A 17,587-nucleotide genomic window follows, 5' to 3' on the forward strand; every position below is an offset into this window, starting at 1 on the left:
ACAGGCACTCAAAAATGTTTGAATGGGCACATGTATTGCTGCCGTGAAAGTTTTCCATTAAAACAGATAAGCCAATTTCACATTTACATTTGGACATGTATAGTTGAGACTTACAGATGATACTTTGTCTGTAGAGATGAACTAGGCTGACATCATTGGGTTTATACTTTAGAAATTGATTCTTGAAATAATTCAGGGACAGGAATGCCAGTCACTTTACTGAACCGTACCTGAATTTTTTTTTTTTTTAAGATTTCGTTTATTTATGTCTAGAGACAGGGGAAGGGAGGGAGAAAGAGAGGGAGAGAAACATCAGTGTGTGGTTGCCTCTTGCACGCCCCCCCACCAGGGACCTGGCCCGCAACCCAGGCATGTGCCCTGACTAGGAATCAAATCTGCGACCTTTTGGTTCACAGGCTGGCACTCAATCCACTGAGCCACACCAGTCAAGGCTGTACTTGAATCTTAACACAGTACAGCTGAGTTCCTAGAGCTCCAGTATGATATAATTAAACTGTTAGAAACATTAACACCGTCGTTCACGAGTGTCTCTGTTGGTTCAGATTTACTCTGTAAGGCACACTCTCACTAACGTGGGCGTGGTGCCCTTACCAATGCCTCATGTTTCACTGTTGGGCAAACGTTTGCATCGGGAATAGAACAAAGATGTGATCGGGCCTGCGGTGATCAGGATCCCGCTCTTCCTGGCAGTATTTCATGCGTTCCAACTTTACCAGAATGATAGTTTACACTCCGAAGAAAAAAGAAATTCAAGATGCTGAATTTCATCTTTTTCATTTCTAAAAACATAAATATAAGCCGGGGGGGGGGCGGTGAGGGAGGGACAGATGGACAAATACTGTAATCTTTTCCACCTTGTGACCTGAATTGTTCAGCACTCATTTCCTGTCCTTGTATTTCATAGAGGTTTCCTATGATGTGTTACTATGAGCCTCACAAAAGCAGGGGGGGTTGTTGTTTTGCTTTGTCTTCCTCTGTTGTTGCCTGCCCCGGGGTCCTTAACCCTTCACTCTAAAAATGCTATCCAGTCTCCCATCCACCTGGGGTATGGCTTTGTCTTAACAGTGAGCATTACCAAGCATCCTTTAAGCTTGTGCTTAAAAAGCAAGGATGAAAAGTTAGTAATAAATGCAGGATTATAATCATCGATGAAGATCCAAGTGGTGTAGAGCAAAGGCAATGACAGGCATCTTTAAGTCATTCAATCACTGGCTCTCCAGTCATTTCCAAATCGGATGGATACCTGAGGCCGTCCTTACGTATATTCATTATAGTTGATGCGCTGAAAGCAAAGTCTCCTTTTGGATGAAAGTGACAGGATACTGAACAAATTGAGATTGAAAAGAAGTTCTTTTCACCATTAGAAAGCTAAATGTTTTTGAAAATTTAGTTTCCAAGGACCTTCACAGTTCAAAAGCATTTTGTTTCCGCTTAAGACATTTCCCTCTCACTAAACCACTTGAGTTCTATTTCTGTCTTTTACGATTTTATTTATTTATTTTTAGAGAGGGGGGAAGGGAGGGGGAAGAAGGAGGAGAGAAACATCCATGTGTTGTTGCCTCTCACACACCCCTTACTGGGGGGCCTGGCCCGCAACCCAGGCACATGCCCTGAATGGGAATCGAACCAGCGACCCTTCAGTTCTCAAGCCGGTGCTCAGTCCACTGAGTCACACCAGCCAGGGCAAGGTCTGTTTCTTGGAAATGTGAATAAACAGTAGAAGCACAGGTCAACAAAACCTACAAGGAGGCTCTCATTCCCAGAGGGAGACCATCCATCCCTGAACTTCTTGCCTTCCACGTCATTATTCTCTCCTCACATAAACAAATACTGAAAAATGTTTTAAAAAACATTTCCACTTATCAGCCTCCAAAAACAATTTTATAATCAAGTAGTGCCATGCAGCAAAGAGGAAAAGAACATAACTCCCTACTATACCCCATATCCACAGTTCTTAGAACATGAATATTTCATCAGATATATATATGTGTGTATCACTAGGTCATGTACAACTTTTATTTCTCCCTGTTACATTGGACTTTAAAGGTACTTGAGTTTTGTTTGTATTTCAGGTTAAATGGCAAATAGTGGAAAAAATGCCTCTGTCTCCACTCCTTCCTCACCTGCATAAATGCAAAATGTCACAGTCGTCTTTTCTTTTGTGCTGAAAAGACACCACAGATGTTTAATAGTAATTTTTATGACAGAGGAAAATGTTTCACATTTGTTAGTAGGGCACAAGAAACTTATGTCAACTTTATCTTAACTTTAAAATAGGTATAGTTTTCTTCTCCGAAGATAATGACATAGATAAATCCCTGCATGGGATTTTTCTTCCCTTTATGTAGTTGTTCCCTGATTAGTAAGCTTGGAGGGTTGTTTTTTTAAAGAATTTATTTATTTATTTTTAGAGAGAAGGGAGGGAGGGAGGGAGGGAGGGAGACATGGATGTGTGAGAGAAACATCGACCGGTTGCCTCTCACGCGCCCCAAACCAGAAACCGGACCCATAAGCCAGGCATGCGCCCTGACCAGGATGGAACTGGTGACCCTTCTGTTTTCAGGATGACACCCAACCCACTGAGCCACACCAGCCAGGGCTTGAAGGGTGGTTTTTATTTGTGTCATTGATGAGCAAGTGGAAATGACTTTATAATGGATTTTTAGATGCACTCGTGGAACATTTCTCTAGTCTGTCATTTTTTCCTTAAGTGTAACTGGCCACATTACTGCGTTTGCTTTCATTCAGGCGAGGAAGACCTTCTCAGTCCTCCCCAGGACACAAGCACAGGGTTAGAGGAAGTGATGGAGCAGCTCAACAACTCCTTCCCGAGCTCCAGAGGTAAGCGGCGCGGCCCGGGAGCCACTCGGCCTTCCTGGGGTTAGCCCACTCATCCCCGTGCCCAGCTAGCGTGGCCGCTTTCCGTATGCAAAGAAGCGCGTGCCGACAGAATGCCAATTTGGGATCACTGTGAGGAGATTTTATTTTCCAAGGTGAATTTCCGGTTTGGATGAATGAGTGTTCTGGTCTTGGATTTTGGGTAAATTCAAATACCTGTGTAACCAAGATGTTTCTAGAAATACAGAATATTAACTTGTATTCCTGAAGTATTTTACTTGCTTAGCACATTAGCCCGAAGCGTTAATTATGAGATAGCCTTTACATAAGAGCAGTTATTACATGACTTTACAGACGAGGGAATGAATGCTCCGATGGAGCCTTTGCCAGGGGCGTGCAGTTACTACACGATACGATACGGCAGTACCTAGTGCACAGTGCTGGTGGGGAGTCTACCCTGCAATTTGATGCCCTTTATATTTAAAGATTGTATCTTATCCCATCATATAAATATAGGCACAGTTAAATCTTTATAGACTAGTCTGTTATCTTTTTACTTCCATAGATGGAGTAAAATCTTCACAAAGAAAGACATTAACATTTTAACAAAACAACATAATTTAATGTATTTCTCCCCATCACTGGGACCTTGTGCACTTTGCCCCTCTTACAAAAAAATAGCGTTTTACCCCTCCACGTTTTCCCACCAGCCAGTAGGAGCTTCAGATGGTTCTGCCTCATCCAAGAAGGTATTGTGTTGCTGTTGTTAATTTTTTGGAGTTTTTATTTAAGTTTACTGCCTTGACATCAAACAGAGTCGCCGACCCACTTCCCTTCAGTGAATGAAAAGAATGGCGGCAGTCGCCTGTGAGCAAACAAAGGAGACACCAGAGAAGCCAGAGAGGGAAAACACAAGGCTTTGTGGCCAGTGATTGGCACCCCTAATGGGCAGCCCAGGAGGGAAGGGCTGCAGAGAATCTGGCCGTCTGTTCCTTTCCGTAAGGGCAATGAGGGGGGTGTTTGAGTCCTGTGTCTTTCCTACCTTTTTGTTCACTGTCAGTTAACAATGGCCATTTCCTAGCTTTTTGATGTACGAGTAAATGTTGTGCAGTGCACATTAAAAGCAATAATGTTCTGATCGAGGGTTGCTAAGGAACTGGCAGGGGAAGCTAATTTTAAATGTCTGCGCCAGCCATCTTCTCACCACTGAGCATCTCTGATGTGTTGATTCTAACAGATAAAAATCTTATCTGCCTACCGCCCACCCCACGCCCACCACCCTCATCCCCAGGCTGACGGTCTTAGCTGTCTTCTCTCCCCGGAGGCCGTGATTCATAACGAGACCAGATGCCAGTTGGACATAAGTCACGTGCTCTTCCCTTTATCCTGCCAGCTTTCACTAGCACCTACTATGTACCCATGGAGGGGTTAGGGACGCCAACCAGAAATGCCAAGCTCCTTGCCTTCTAGGTGTTTATGGTCAACTGCAGATACAGACTTCCGAAGTTCAAAGCACAGTGCAGTAATAGTACTACTGTAACGGAGGTGCCTACGAGGCGATGGAGCGGAGAAGCACCCTTTTAGATAAATAGGTTAGCCGCAGGCTGAACAAACATCATCTTCAAAATCACACAGCTACTAGCAGGGCAGGGACTTCGGCCCCGCATCTAGCACACATTCCATTGACCCCAAGCTTTCCCTCAAACGTCCCACACAGAGTGTGGGGCAAAAGTAGGTTTACAGTTGTGAGTACACGAAACCCAGAGTTTACTCTGGCATTATTATTTATTACTCATTGTATTATTTTTCATGCAAACCACTATAACCCTACCTTGACCTACCCTGTATATGCAAAGATCTGAAACAAAAGTTGCAAGAAGCCATTCTTTCCATACTACATATAATTCACACTATTTCTCTGTGTTATTTATTGAAAACTAAACTGCTGGTTGCAGCCCACTAAATTGCTTTTCCGATCCAGTGGTTTAAAAAGGCTGATCTAACTAATCTTAGTTTTCTTTAGCCAGGTAGTTATTTTTTTGTTAATTAAATTTTAGAATTTTTACCATGGACGTTTCTGCCAAGACCTCGCTAGTGTCTTGGAGAACACCACGCTTTTATTCTAAGCTGCCATCCATGTTCCTGTTGTGGTGTCACAAAAAATGAAGTTCACAGTTACTACAGCTGTCGCGGACAGCTGTTAGAGTAACTCGGAACAGATGTGTGAGCCAGAGGTCTGACATTTAGTGGAAATGTGCTCTTAAACACCACCTCATGGTTTACTTAACCCTGCTAGATAATTGCCCACAGAGGAAAATATTTTTTTTAAAAAAAAGATACTGTGTTTTCCACAAATATAAACTATATAGATCAGGGAGTTGGGGTGTAATTCAAATGCACAATGTCTCTGTTGGCCCTGCCACGGTTCTAACGTGGAGCTGAAGTCTTGAAGTACCAGCTAATCTTCATCCTTCATTTTCAGTAAAAGTACCTGGAAGCCCGAAGAAGTTAAGTGCCTGGTTCATGGCCATTCAGCAAGTTAAACTAGCCTTCTGATCTTATCTCAGTGGCCTTACTAAACTATTATCCAAAATTAATAAAGGGGTTACATGTTTCTCCATTTAGTGAACAACTGATGGCCAAACCGCCCTGCTTAATAGCCAGTATAAACTGCGGGGTGTCCGGGGTGCGAATGGGCGTGCCCTTAGCTTTGCGATCATACCTTTCCGGATCCATCTCTACAGATGGCTGCTCGCAGCCACTTGGGGGATTTGAGTGGCTCTGTGTACGTGAAACACGGAATGTTAGCCAATTTCTATCTAATCTATTTATCTATTATCTGTCCATCTATCTCTAAGTATATGTAGAAGTTGAATTCCACTGTAATAAAAATCATTATCTCCTGTAAGACACTTTCTAAACCTCCACCATTATTCTATAAGAACACTGCATGGGTAGAATGAACAATGAACATCATTTAAAAATAAACTGTGTAAGTGAGTTCTGCATACATCTCTGATCATTTAGCAGCCTGTCAAACGTGTTTTTCTATGCATGCTCATTCATGAAAGAAATGCTTCCCTAGTCAGCAGTGTGGTGTTGGGCCGTCTCAAAATGAGGCGCCCAGTGTACGTGGACTCATGGATGCTGGGGCCCAACGGAAGCTCGCAGCACAGTAAGACAACTCAGAACGCAGGTCACAGTGCTATGCAGGTATTTCCGCTGCCTGTATCATCTCTTACCTGCTGACCTGAGTCACGTTCATTTTATCCCCAACGGCCCATAGCAGCCTCTCCCTCTCATACTACCCACTTCCAAATAAGCCCACATACATTCTAGTAAATGCCTCTAAATGACCAACCCAACAGCTGTGCAAAACCTGCCATCCTTTAACATCCAAGTCTTATCTGTGGCTCTTTCATGGAAGAGCAACATCAAGGACGGGGGCCAGCAAACTACAGTCCCTGGGTCAGACCCGGGCCACAGCCTGTTTTGGTAAATAAAGTTTTATTGGAACAGAGCCACGCCCATTTATTTGTATATAATCTAGGGCTGTTTCTTACTACAGTGAGAGAGTAGCTGTGGCAGAGCTGAATAGTTGCTACAGAGACCGTGTGGCCCGTGAAGCCTAAAAGACTTCCTCTCTGGCCTTTGCGGAGAAAGTTTGCCAGTCCCTGCTTCACGCTATTCATTGTTCACTCGAGCTCATTACAGACATACAGCCACAGGCTTTGGTGCTGAGCAACTTGGAGCTCAATGAAACTGCGCATGGCAACTGACTCATGCGTTTGTTTATAGCCACGTTCACCAAAAGATCCAGCCTGTTTCCATATTTAAAGTATGGCCATTTGAATCTTCTTTCACGTGTATTAAAACAGAAATGCTCAGAAAGGGACTCATTGTAAGCTTTTTAAACTGGTCAGTGAACTGAGATAAAGACGCTACAGGGACCTAGAAACGGACGTGAAATGCAGAATCACAACCAGTCATCCTAAGCTCCCACCGCCTGACGGAGCGTAACTTCTCCAGACCCGGCCGGCCCCCTTATTTAGACTCAGGACTCCCGAGCAAACTTCCTTGTTCTCTTCATTCATTTCCTGACAGCATCCCACGTGGCCACATGGACACTGTAAGCAAATGTAAGGAAACTCATTTCCAAAGAACGTATTTACGAAATGAAAACTTGTTCCTCGTACTTGTATGTATCTATTGAATAAAGAATTTTCATAAGTATTGCATCTCATCAGTGTAGAGCTACTCCTAAGAGGTTACAGTCGAAAACATTAGTTTTTAAAATTTCTTTTTAAATGACAAAAGGACCTTCCTTTTGTGCTATGCTAATGAGCACATTGGCACCTGAGTGACAGGGAGGATTTTGAAAGAGATTAAAGGTAACAGGCTCCAGGAGGTGCACATACATGACAGCCGGTTCCCGGAGAAGCACCTGAGACAAACCCCGAGTCATTCGCTGCCCCAAGTCATTCGCTGCATCAGCGGTGACCGGTGGATGCTGAGCTCTGAATGCGGTGTGCAGTACAGTGAATAAAGCTACGCAGCATCATTCTCGGAATCGTAATTATACACCAAAACTAAATGCTGTTGCTTTCTGAAGTTTTAAAAGTAGGTCAAAGTCACAAGCCAGAACAAGCTACCAGCCTTTGTCATCCAAGCTAGAGGGTAGCAGGCAAGGCCACGTTGCCCAAAACACCAAAAGGACTCATGGCCATGACTTAGCGGCCACCTTACTGATTCAGTTCAGCCAGCATTTATCAGATTCCCAGCGCGTCAAGGTACAGTACAGGATGCAGCAGGTACAGCGGCGGGCGAGCACCACCTAAGAGCCTGCCCTTAGGGCCGTCCTCATCTTATAGGAGGTAGGAATTAACTCTACTACCAGACAGTATAAATATGAAGTATACAGATTTTTTTTTTTTTTTTTTTTTTTTGTTAAAGGAGTCAAAAGGAACGGGTGAGTAATTCATGCTGGCATTTATTTGAGTCATCAAGGATGAAATAATGTTCTCCTCTCTTTCCTTTTTCCTGCCATCTGGTATGGGCCTACCACAGGGAACGCGCCCCCCCCCGCCCCACACCTGCCGAGCAAGCCCCCATTTCCCTCTGTCCCTGATTTGAGCAGGCTCACGGACACCCGGCCCGGGACAGCCCGGCCCGGCACGCGGTGTTTATACTCCTAAGAGATCTCTGACTCAGGAAAGTTCAGACAGAAGGAAAAGAGGAAGGGGTGGGGAGGGAGGAAAAGTCATACTTAGAAAACCTTTAAATGTATGCAAGAAGTTTTGAGGCCTCAACCTGAGTTTGGAAAGATTGATTTTCCCAGAGTACCTCCATACTTCCTCATTCTAGACTAGTGGTTCTCAAATTGTTGCAGGGAGTTTTTAGCAATCTTGGGGCCCCTGAGCTTGGTGGGTCGTGGGTGTGGGGCACGGGGATGATGTACATTCTCTCTGCCAGTTCTGCTTTTATCGGCTCTAAATCCTGGGATTCCGTAGAAGGTTTTGCTAAAGTTGAAGTTTGAAAACGATTATGTCATTTTCAAGACTCAGGAGCTAAAAGGAAATTGCATGCCCAAGGCATGCTAGGTATGGTCAGAGGGCCCTGATTCTCTGTCCAGTTATAGCATCACAGAAACCTTTCTCATCAGAACCTGCTTTTCAAAAAGAAAGAAATGCATACGGATGGAGGATTCTACAAAACAAACAAAGCCAGTGAGTCTTTAGCCACAGGCTCTTAAGGTTCCTGATACCTGGGGATTACGAGGAAGCTGAAGGCTGGATCTATCTCCGTGGCTTACCCAATAGTGGGATTGATCTCCTTCCCCCCTTTTATTTTGTTCTTTTTCCTCAAACACCCCCAATCCCATCACAGGCATGCTCAGCTTCTCCCAGACAGAACAAACTCTCCCGAGAGGGTGGACTCTAGCCTCTCTGTGACATTGTGCCTCGCGTTTGGCGCACGGAATTTTGGCACACAGAGGCAACGACTGTTTCTGTTTCGGTGTGTTGATTGTCCAGTCCAGAGTAAAGAGATTCTGACACCTTTGACATTAAGCTTGAGATTGTACCGTTGCTCTTGAAAACAGTGTTCGATTTGTCAGATTTCTATGCTGTGCCAGCTTTCATCCCGTTTTACCACGTGAACTCCATGGACTCTCTAAGTGACGTCTCCTGGGTCATGTTAACTCTGTTGACACTGGTTTAAGTGTATGTAAAGGTTATTTGGCTGGGTGTGTCTTTTGGGGATTTTGTTTGTTTGTTTTTTTCCAGAAGGGAATAAATGGTCATCTCAACATTAGTTTGGTAAAAGAAGCAAATTGGTATGAAACTGTGTGTGTGTATATATATAAATATTTATGCGCATGATTTTTTTTTTCCTTTCTGATATCTCTGCCTCTTCCTCTCTCTACTATTAAAGGAAGAAATACCCCTGGGAAGCCAATGAGAGAGGTTAGTGAGATTCAGGCTCACAGCCATGGCTTCTGTCTGTCTCATCCCGCTTTCTATGTTGGCGTTTGTGTAAGAATTGTGTGCGTGCACGCGCATGTATGTATCACACGTGTCATTATGTAAGGATGGTAGCCACCTCTCCACTTGCAGCTCATGAGGAACATTTCCTCCAATGTTCATGGCCATTGTCATCACCATGACGACAGGACCACGGGGCGGGGGAAGCAGGAATCTCTGGGTTGGAATCCTGCGGTTCATCATCTGTTGCCATTTGCAACACAAACAAAATCTTCCAAATAAATTGAGCCGTGAACATACTTGATGAGTCATAAAGCTTCTTTCTACTTCCAGGAGCCTAGCATTTTTCTGCCAATGCACTTGGTTTGTATTCTTCTGGGATGACTCCAGTCCGTTTGGTTTTCTTTTTCCTGGGTTCCCACTCTCTTTCTTTTCCACTTCGGCTAAAATTGTTTGGCGCACTTACTGGGTGCCAGGCACTGCCGTAAGCGCTTGCCACCTCCTTCATTACGTCCTCTTCACTGAAAAGCCCACGAGGTAGGTACTCTTACTAACCCCATTTTACAGAGAAGGAAACTGAGTCAGTGAGAGCGTAAGCAGCGTGCCCGAGGGGACAGAGCCGGCATTTCAGTCCAGGCAGTCTGGGTCCAGGGCCACACTCTTAACTCTTGGGCTTTACCGCCACTTCAGACGATGGTGTTCGAAAGGCTTGTATCATCTCAGCTTGCCCTTCAGACGGTACTGATGTTGTCTTTGGCATTTGGGGCCAGAGAGAACCTTAACCAGTTAGAGATAAAAATGAGCGTGGGGAGTCTTGAGGGTCTTTTTAATGCCTCTTTTTGGGTGAAAAGGGGGTCGGGGACAGCGTTATCACTGAGTGTCGTTTGGGGTTTTCCGGTGACAGCTGCTTCACACTCCTGTTCTACTGGGAATGTTATCTCACCATTGAATTACCCAATCAAATGACTATTGGGTGAGACAGTAACAGCTCAAGTGACAGCTCAAGTGAAACAAAATTGTCCTTACCAAGAGTCTCACGTGAAAGACATGAGAAGGAAAGCTCTCTCGTGGATGGCCACAGCATGTACTAACCTGGGAGACAGGCTGGACAGGTGGAGAGCCCTTCTATGGGAAGGTTCTGGATCCTTAGCGATCCAGACAAGAGTAGGCATGGATTTGTTTAAACCTAAGGAGTCATACTGGAAATTCTGCCGACACCATGCCACGCAAGCCTAATGACTGTAACAAACCTTCAGCGTGTGTACAGCAGTGCTCCCCCCCCCCCAGGGCTTGGGGCAGCGGGGTGCCAGGGAGGGGGGCGTGAGAGGCTGGGAGGAGAAACTGAGAACAGCTGAATCGGTGAAGCATTGAATACTCCTGACGGTTTGCCTGGCTCACATACTTCTTATGTGAGACTTCTTGGGTTCATTCTCATGGTAAGTGCCCCTTAACATTTATTTTTCACTTGTTATAAAAAGTCGCCCCATAATTTTGACCGCCCTGAACACATTTCTCTCGTGAACGAACTTTAGAAACGGCCAGCACGTGTCATTGAAGTAAGATAGTAAGATTTGGAAACTTTACTACCTGAGGTGCATTATAGTCAGATAAGTGTCCAGAAAGCCAGAGAATCAAAATAATAATACTTTTTATGCTATGAAAATCCCCCACATGTACAGTAGAGCAGATCTTTTTTTTCTTTTAAGATTTAAATTATAGAGAAGAAAAGATAAGGGCGTTTCACTGCAGTATTGTGGCATTGCTTTGGCCAGTGGAACGCTAACCATTTGTTTGGAAATTGTATTTTTAAAAAATAGAGTGCCAGATTGCTATTGAGGCCTTGGATCACTGCCAGAAAGTCTCAATTCCAATCACCGCGGAACACAACTCCCTCAGGCAGCGGTGGCGTGTAAGACTGACTGGGTTGCAGTAGCGCCAACTCGGAAAACATGCCACTTCCCTAGTGTTCAACGCGCGGTGCCTCCGTGTTCAACAGCCCTTGCTTGAAAATGGATTAAATTAATACTTTCTACAGATGTATTTTTGTGTCGACTTGTGCCTGAAGCTGATTACAGATGCCTCGATCCTGCCTGTTTTCCAGGGCCTTTCGTGCTCATAGTATCAAATTTTAATTTTGACTTTAGAAACGTCTGTCAGGTAAAATTGATGACCTCCGTATTGTTCTGCTTTATACACATGGACAACAGAATCGGGGTGCAGCTCTCTTTTCTGTATCCGTGTCACAGTGTCACAGCGCAGTTTCATGCCTCCGATGGATGGAGGTTTATAATTCTCGGGAGTAGTGTTTTTGTCAGAGTGTGTTTTTTCTGGCTCTAATGAAAACATCCATGGAAAATGTTGGAATCATTATTCTGGTGAAACAGGTGTTTGTAACTGAAGTAACCAAAGGCATAATATAGATATGGCGAGGTGACTGAAACGTCATCTTTTTAGCATAGGGACAGCCAGGAGGTCATTCGTGAATAAGAACAGGCTATAGACAGGTTAAAGGGCCACCTACCATTTTGCGGGAGTGTGCATGGTAATTATAATGAAGAATAATGGTACCTGGTAACTTTTTAAAGAGCAGGTACCCCTAGAAGTCATGCCTCTTGAGACACTCAGCAGCTTTCTGTTCAGGTGGTAACGGAACACCACTGCAAGGAGCAGAAGCATCGCCTGGTTATAGACAGGAAGCCCTCACTTAACGTCATCAGTAGGTTCTGCAGCTTTAAGCGAAACGACGTATGGTGAGACCACTTCTCCCATAGGCTAATTGATATAAACAAGAGTTGGGTCCCTACGACCTCTCATCAATGATAAAATGAAATGACATAAAACGATGTCATTCGCGGACGTGCTGTACTCTATAAATGCATTTCCTTGTCTTTATTATCTTTAGCACTGCAGTCCACATCCCCTAGTACACAGTCTAAAATGGGCAGATCTTGATTATTATCAATAAGCCAATAGGGAGAAAATGAGTTCTTCCCTGTTTTATGTTTTGTAATAATACATTTTCTGTCTACAAGGTGGACTGTAGTATAGTCATATGTGGGTAATGAGAAATAGTTAAAATTCTGTTCAGATACCAGGTTAGAAGGGTCTCAAGTTTTGTTTTTACTAGCTTTGTTAATTGCCGTTAAGATTGCAAGTAATTAAAAATGTGCAGCTAGTCCATCCATTTTCACATTTGCATGAATAATTGTGATTTTCCAAGGTTGCTGGGCAGTCCAAAATAGATACAAGGAAAGCCTCTAACCTGGTGGCTTCAGTTATATATTTCTGTTCTAAGCTCAAGGGAACAGCAAAGAGCCCGCTATGTCTTCCTGTGGTTATTATGGTTTAGAAAAGCCAAAGACGCTTGCAGTTCCACGGAGGGCTGCCAACCAAGTGACCCACTCTAGAGGTAGTACATAGGCTTTGTTAAAACTTTTTCTTTGCAGTCTCAACCAAAATCCAGCCTAGTTTTGGGGGGTTTTTTGTGGGTTTGTTTGTTTTTGTTTTTTATTTTAGAGAGAGGGGGAGGGAAAAAGAGATAGAAACATCAATGTGTGGTTGCCTCTCGTGCGCCCCCTACTGGGTACCGGGCCTGCAACCCAGGCATGTGCCCTGACTGGGAATCAAACCGGAGACCCTTTGGTTCACAGGCCAGCGCTCAATCCTCTGAGCTACACCAGCCAGGGCCCAGCATGTTGTTTTTTTTGTTTGTTTGTTTGTTTGTTTTAATTAATTCTCATTGAAACTCTTTGCACTAAGAAAGCTCAGAGGTTTACATACTTGCCGACCTTAATATAAATGCCTGGATGGCGTTATACCTTTAATAAGTCTTAATTTGATCTGCTGCCATCACTGTGAATCCTCTGCAGAGCCTCTCACATATATAAAAACGATGTCTCTTGAACTGAATATTAGAACAGAACACCTGCCCTAGTCCATCTTTAATTTTTATAGAGATTTTAGCAGTTATTATGGGAATCTGTAAAGTTGATACATGGCAAGGTAATAATAGCCTAGTAAGGCACTTTTAGCTTCAAAGGCAGTACTTGAATAGTGGAATGATTTACTGATGTCCAAGAATTAAAATAAGCCATAGAAAAATATGAGACATATATGAAAAGTCAAGTCATACACTGTGTCTCAAATTATTTTACTCTACATCTGAATTTTGCCACCAAGTGCCCAGGGATACTATGCTGCCTTTGTGTCCTGCGCTGGCATGCTAATACCAGGCCATGTCACGTTATTATTAAAAGGCTATTCCGATAGTTAACCCTCATTTAGGAGGAGATCAAAAATGGACTCACAGGATACCTAACTTCGTGCTAAACATGTGGGTCATATTGTAAGTAGGCTCTAGAGTAATTTGGAATGCAAAGTGATTTTTATTCTGAAGCTTTCTAATTCTAATGGTAACAGTGTGCAAAAGGGTTCATTCAAGTGTTTATTTTTCAAGCCAAGTAAAAAGCAGAAAGCAAATCGGCACATCCACCATAGCCTTAGCGGTGAGGCAGCAGCCTGAAGCGGTCTGGAAACGAAGATGTCATGTTGGGGCGATGGCAGTGGAGCGGCGGTGGTTGTGGTGATGGTTATGGTGATGGTTGTTTGCTCATCCAGAAATGCAAGTGCATAGTAACCGATCTCCCACAGCACGGTGGAAAGGTGCAGCCCATCATGGAATATTCCTGGGATGACAGCAATGTTGTGCTTCCCCGAGGAATCCTCTGGTCTGTATCGGGAAGATGAGTGTGACCTAGGACATTTGTCCATTGAAATGACGACAGTAGCCTGGTCCAGTATTGAGCTGATACTAACAACGTGGAATGGCTTCATTAACAAGGCTTTGCTTCTTCCCGGAAGCTGGTGGCAACCCAACCCTGTTGTGCACACCCTCGACGCAGCTTCTGTGTTGTCCTCGCCAAGAACTGGGGAACGGTTTCCCAAGTGGCAGAGAGGGGAATGTAGGTGCCTGCGCTGTGTAAAGTCTCTCTTTCTCTTTGTTTTCCAGGACACAATGTAGGAAGCCTTTTCCACTTGGCAGATGATTTGGGCCGAGCGATGGAGTCCTTAGTTTCAGTCATGACAGATGAAGAAGGGGCAGAATAAATGTTTTACAACTCCCGATTCCCGCATGGTTTTTATAATATTCATACAACAAAGAGGATTAGACAGTAAGAGTTTACAAGAAAAAAAAATTCTATATTTTTGTGAAGGGTAGTGGTACTATACTGTAGATTTCAGTAGTTTCTAAGTCTGTTATTGTTTTGTTAACAATGGCAGGTTTTACACGTCTATGCAATTGTACAAAAAAGTTATAAGAAAACTACATGTAAAATCTTGATAGCTAAATAACTTGCCATTTCTTTATATGGAACGCATTTTGGGTTGTTTAAAAATTTATAACAGTTATACAGAAAGATTGTAAACTAAAGTGTGCTTTATTAAAAAAGTTGTTTATAAAAACCCCTAAAAACAAACACATACGCGCACACACACACGCACACACACACAGACCTTTGAGGCAGCGCATTGTTTCGCATCCTTTTAGCGTGACATCGTATGAAACTCATGCTTTTTTTTTTTCTTTTCTTGCATATTAAAGATAGGACTTCCTCTAACACCACCAGATGACTGCTTCACGTTGCTCTTTTGAGAATCGCTGTCTGAGTGGTACTGGCTGTGGGTTTTCGTTTTATGCATCTATATGTCTATAAGTATGTAGATACTATAGGGATATAGACGAATAGATAAAACTTTCTAGAGACCTTTTAAACTTCTTGTTCAAATACTCCTGCCACTTGGGAATGGCAAGAAAGCGCTTCTGGTCAACCAGGCTTACCTGCTTGGTCTAGAATGAAATCTCCCTGGAGCCGGCAGGAAACTACCACACTAAAACATTGTCTGGGGCTCCAGATGTTTCTCATTTTAAACTTTCCACTGACAACCAGAGTATTGAATTTTTTCAAAAGGAACATAGGAATGAGTACACAGGGCTTACTATGTCAGAGTGATCCGCCGGGTGATACAGTCGGCTTCCTGCTGTGGGCAATGCCACGATTTAGATTGCACGATGCTTCAGTGGAAGTCGGAGCGTCAGGAGGCATTTTAACTCCCAGAGACGAGGAGGGCTCTGAGGGAGGAGGCCACTCCTGCAGTAAAGGATTGGATGGATGTTCGTAACCATACCTACAACTCTGTCTAATTGCAACTTTAAAAGATTCTTCCTTTTCTCACAAAACAGCAGTGCGTGTTACGGTTCTTTTGTTTTTTAAGATTTTGTTTTTCTCATTGCAGTGAGTTTTTAAATGCCACAAGACTTGATTTATAATAACCCTTGGGAAAATGTAAGACAGTAGCCCCATCACATTGTGGTACTGGTACATATCCACCCGGAAGTTCGTGAGCTGTGCTTCCCTCCTTGGCATTTCTCTACGAGTAATTCCACACAGGTTGGTGAGTGGGAACACAGATTGATTCTGATGTTCCAGAAGGTACTCCAAACCCTTTTGGGTGGATTACACAGGTTAAATATATATACAAACATTGTTCAAAAAGTGGAGAAAAACTCAAGAGGACTAGCTGGTAGGAAAAAGCTTTATTCTTTCATTTCATTGTATTAGTATTTGATTTTTTTTTTTAAATCAATAGAAATCACCGTGTGACCTATTATTTTGCAAATCTGTTACCTCTTACATCAAGTGTAATTAACTTTTGGATAGTGGGCTTTGTCCATTATTTTATTAATGATAATTAACATCAAACATGGCTTCTCATGCTATTTCTACCTCACTTTGGTTTTGGGGTGTCCCTAATAATTGTGCACACCTGATTTCACAGCTTCACCACTTGTTCATTGTGTGAACATTATTCCCCATTTTCTGTTTTCCTTTTTAATTTCCAAAAGAAAACCCAAAGCTCTAAGATAACAAATTACATTAAGATTTGGTTTTTAGTCTTGCATTTTTTTTTTTTCCTTTACGTGACACTGGACTTTTTCCTTATCCAAGGATTTTTTTTTTTCCTAACCACGACTTAAGGGGTTACTTTACTTCCTACTAAGAAATTTAAGTTTCATTCTAAAATCAGAGCTAGAGTGCATAATTTTGTTTTAAACTTTTTCTTTTATCTTTTAGACATTAGTTCTGGAGTGAGTCTGTCAAAATATATGAGTAAAAATTGAGAGCTTTATTGCTACATTTTAAGCATAATTTGGACATTATTTCGTGTTCTGTATAACCACTGAGTGTTAAACTGTAAATCATAGTCAATGTAACTGAAGCATAAACATCACATGGCATGTTGTGTCATCATTTTCAGGTACTGGGTTCTTACTTGAGTATCATAATATATTGTGTTTTAACACCAACACTGTAACATTTACTAATTATTTTTTTAAACTTCAGTTTTACTGCATTTTCACAACATATCAGACTTCACCAAATATATGCCTTACTATTGTATTATATTACTGCTTTACTGTGTATCTCAATAAAGCACGCAGTTATGTTACAAAAAAGCAGTGACTGGACTGAAGTACTTTGTGTTTGTTGTAATTTAGTTATTTCATTTTTTTAAATAGGTCACTCATGCAGATGGTTGAAAAATGCCAAATCTAGAAAGGCAAACAGTGAGAAGACCCTGACCAGCCTACTCCCAAGTCACCCTCACTGCCCTATGAGTAAATATCATTACATTTCTTACGTAGCCTTCCGAAGTATCTTTATTATTATATAAGCAATTACAAACATACGTTCCTCCCTTTTTCCTTTTAGTACACAAAAGATGGCATTCTATTTATATACCTTGCTTTTTTATTTTTTTAAAGGTTTTTTTAAATTTATTTTTCGAGAGAGGGGAAGGGAGGGAGAGAAACATCATTCAGTTGCTTCTTGTATGCGCCCCAACCAGGTACTGAACCCGCGACTTGAGCATGTGCCTGGCCAAGAATCAAACCCAAGACCTTTCACTTTGTGGGGCAACAGCCAACCAACTGAGCTATACTGGTCAGGGCTATGCCTTCCTTTTTTAAACTTAAAATGGATCTTTCTAATTCCATTTGTAAAACACTTTACCATTTTTTACAGCTGCATAATATTCCACTATATGTGTGGGATATTATTTCAGCAGTCCCCTTTGGTGAGATATGCAGGTTGTTTTCAGTCTTTTGCCATGGCAAATAATACCGCACATCACTCATTTCTTATCTCACTTGTGCAGAAAGATCTCCGCGACACATTCCTAGAAAT

At 42.7% G+C, this 17,587-nt stretch overlaps 1 protein-coding gene across 6 annotated transcripts in view; it reads left to right on the plus strand.

Annotated features, from left to right (window-relative positions):
- Positions 1 to 16,857, plus strand: part of DMD (dystrophin) — a 1,878,371-nt gene extending 1,861,514 nt beyond the window's left edge. For 4 of the 6 annotated variants that reach the window (XM_054566573.1, XM_054566575.1, XM_054566576.1 and 1 more), the window contains 2 exons: positions 2,770 to 2,862; positions 14,350 to 16,857. In XM_054566573.1, the coding sequence (XP_054422548.1) occupies positions 2,770 to 2,862; positions 14,350 to 14,447 (191 nt within the window). In that variant the 3' untranslated portion in view covers positions 14,448 to 16,857. Of the gene's footprint in view, positions 1 to 2,769; positions 2,863 to 9,291; positions 9,324 to 14,349 lie in introns of all 6 variants that reach the window. The other 2 variants (XM_054566574.1, XM_054566577.1) reach the window with 1 other exon arrangement.
- Positions 16,858 to 17,587: the final 730 nt, after the last annotated feature.

This window comes from Pteronotus mesoamericanus, unplaced genomic scaffold (assembly GCF_021234165.1).
Source record: "Pteronotus mesoamericanus isolate MK-2021 breed Mesoamerican mustached bat unplaced genomic scaffold, CSHL_Meso_final contig_173, whole genome shotgun sequence".
Classification (NCBI taxonomy): Eukaryota; Metazoa; Chordata; class Mammalia; order Chiroptera; family Mormoopidae; genus Pteronotus; species Pteronotus mesoamericanus.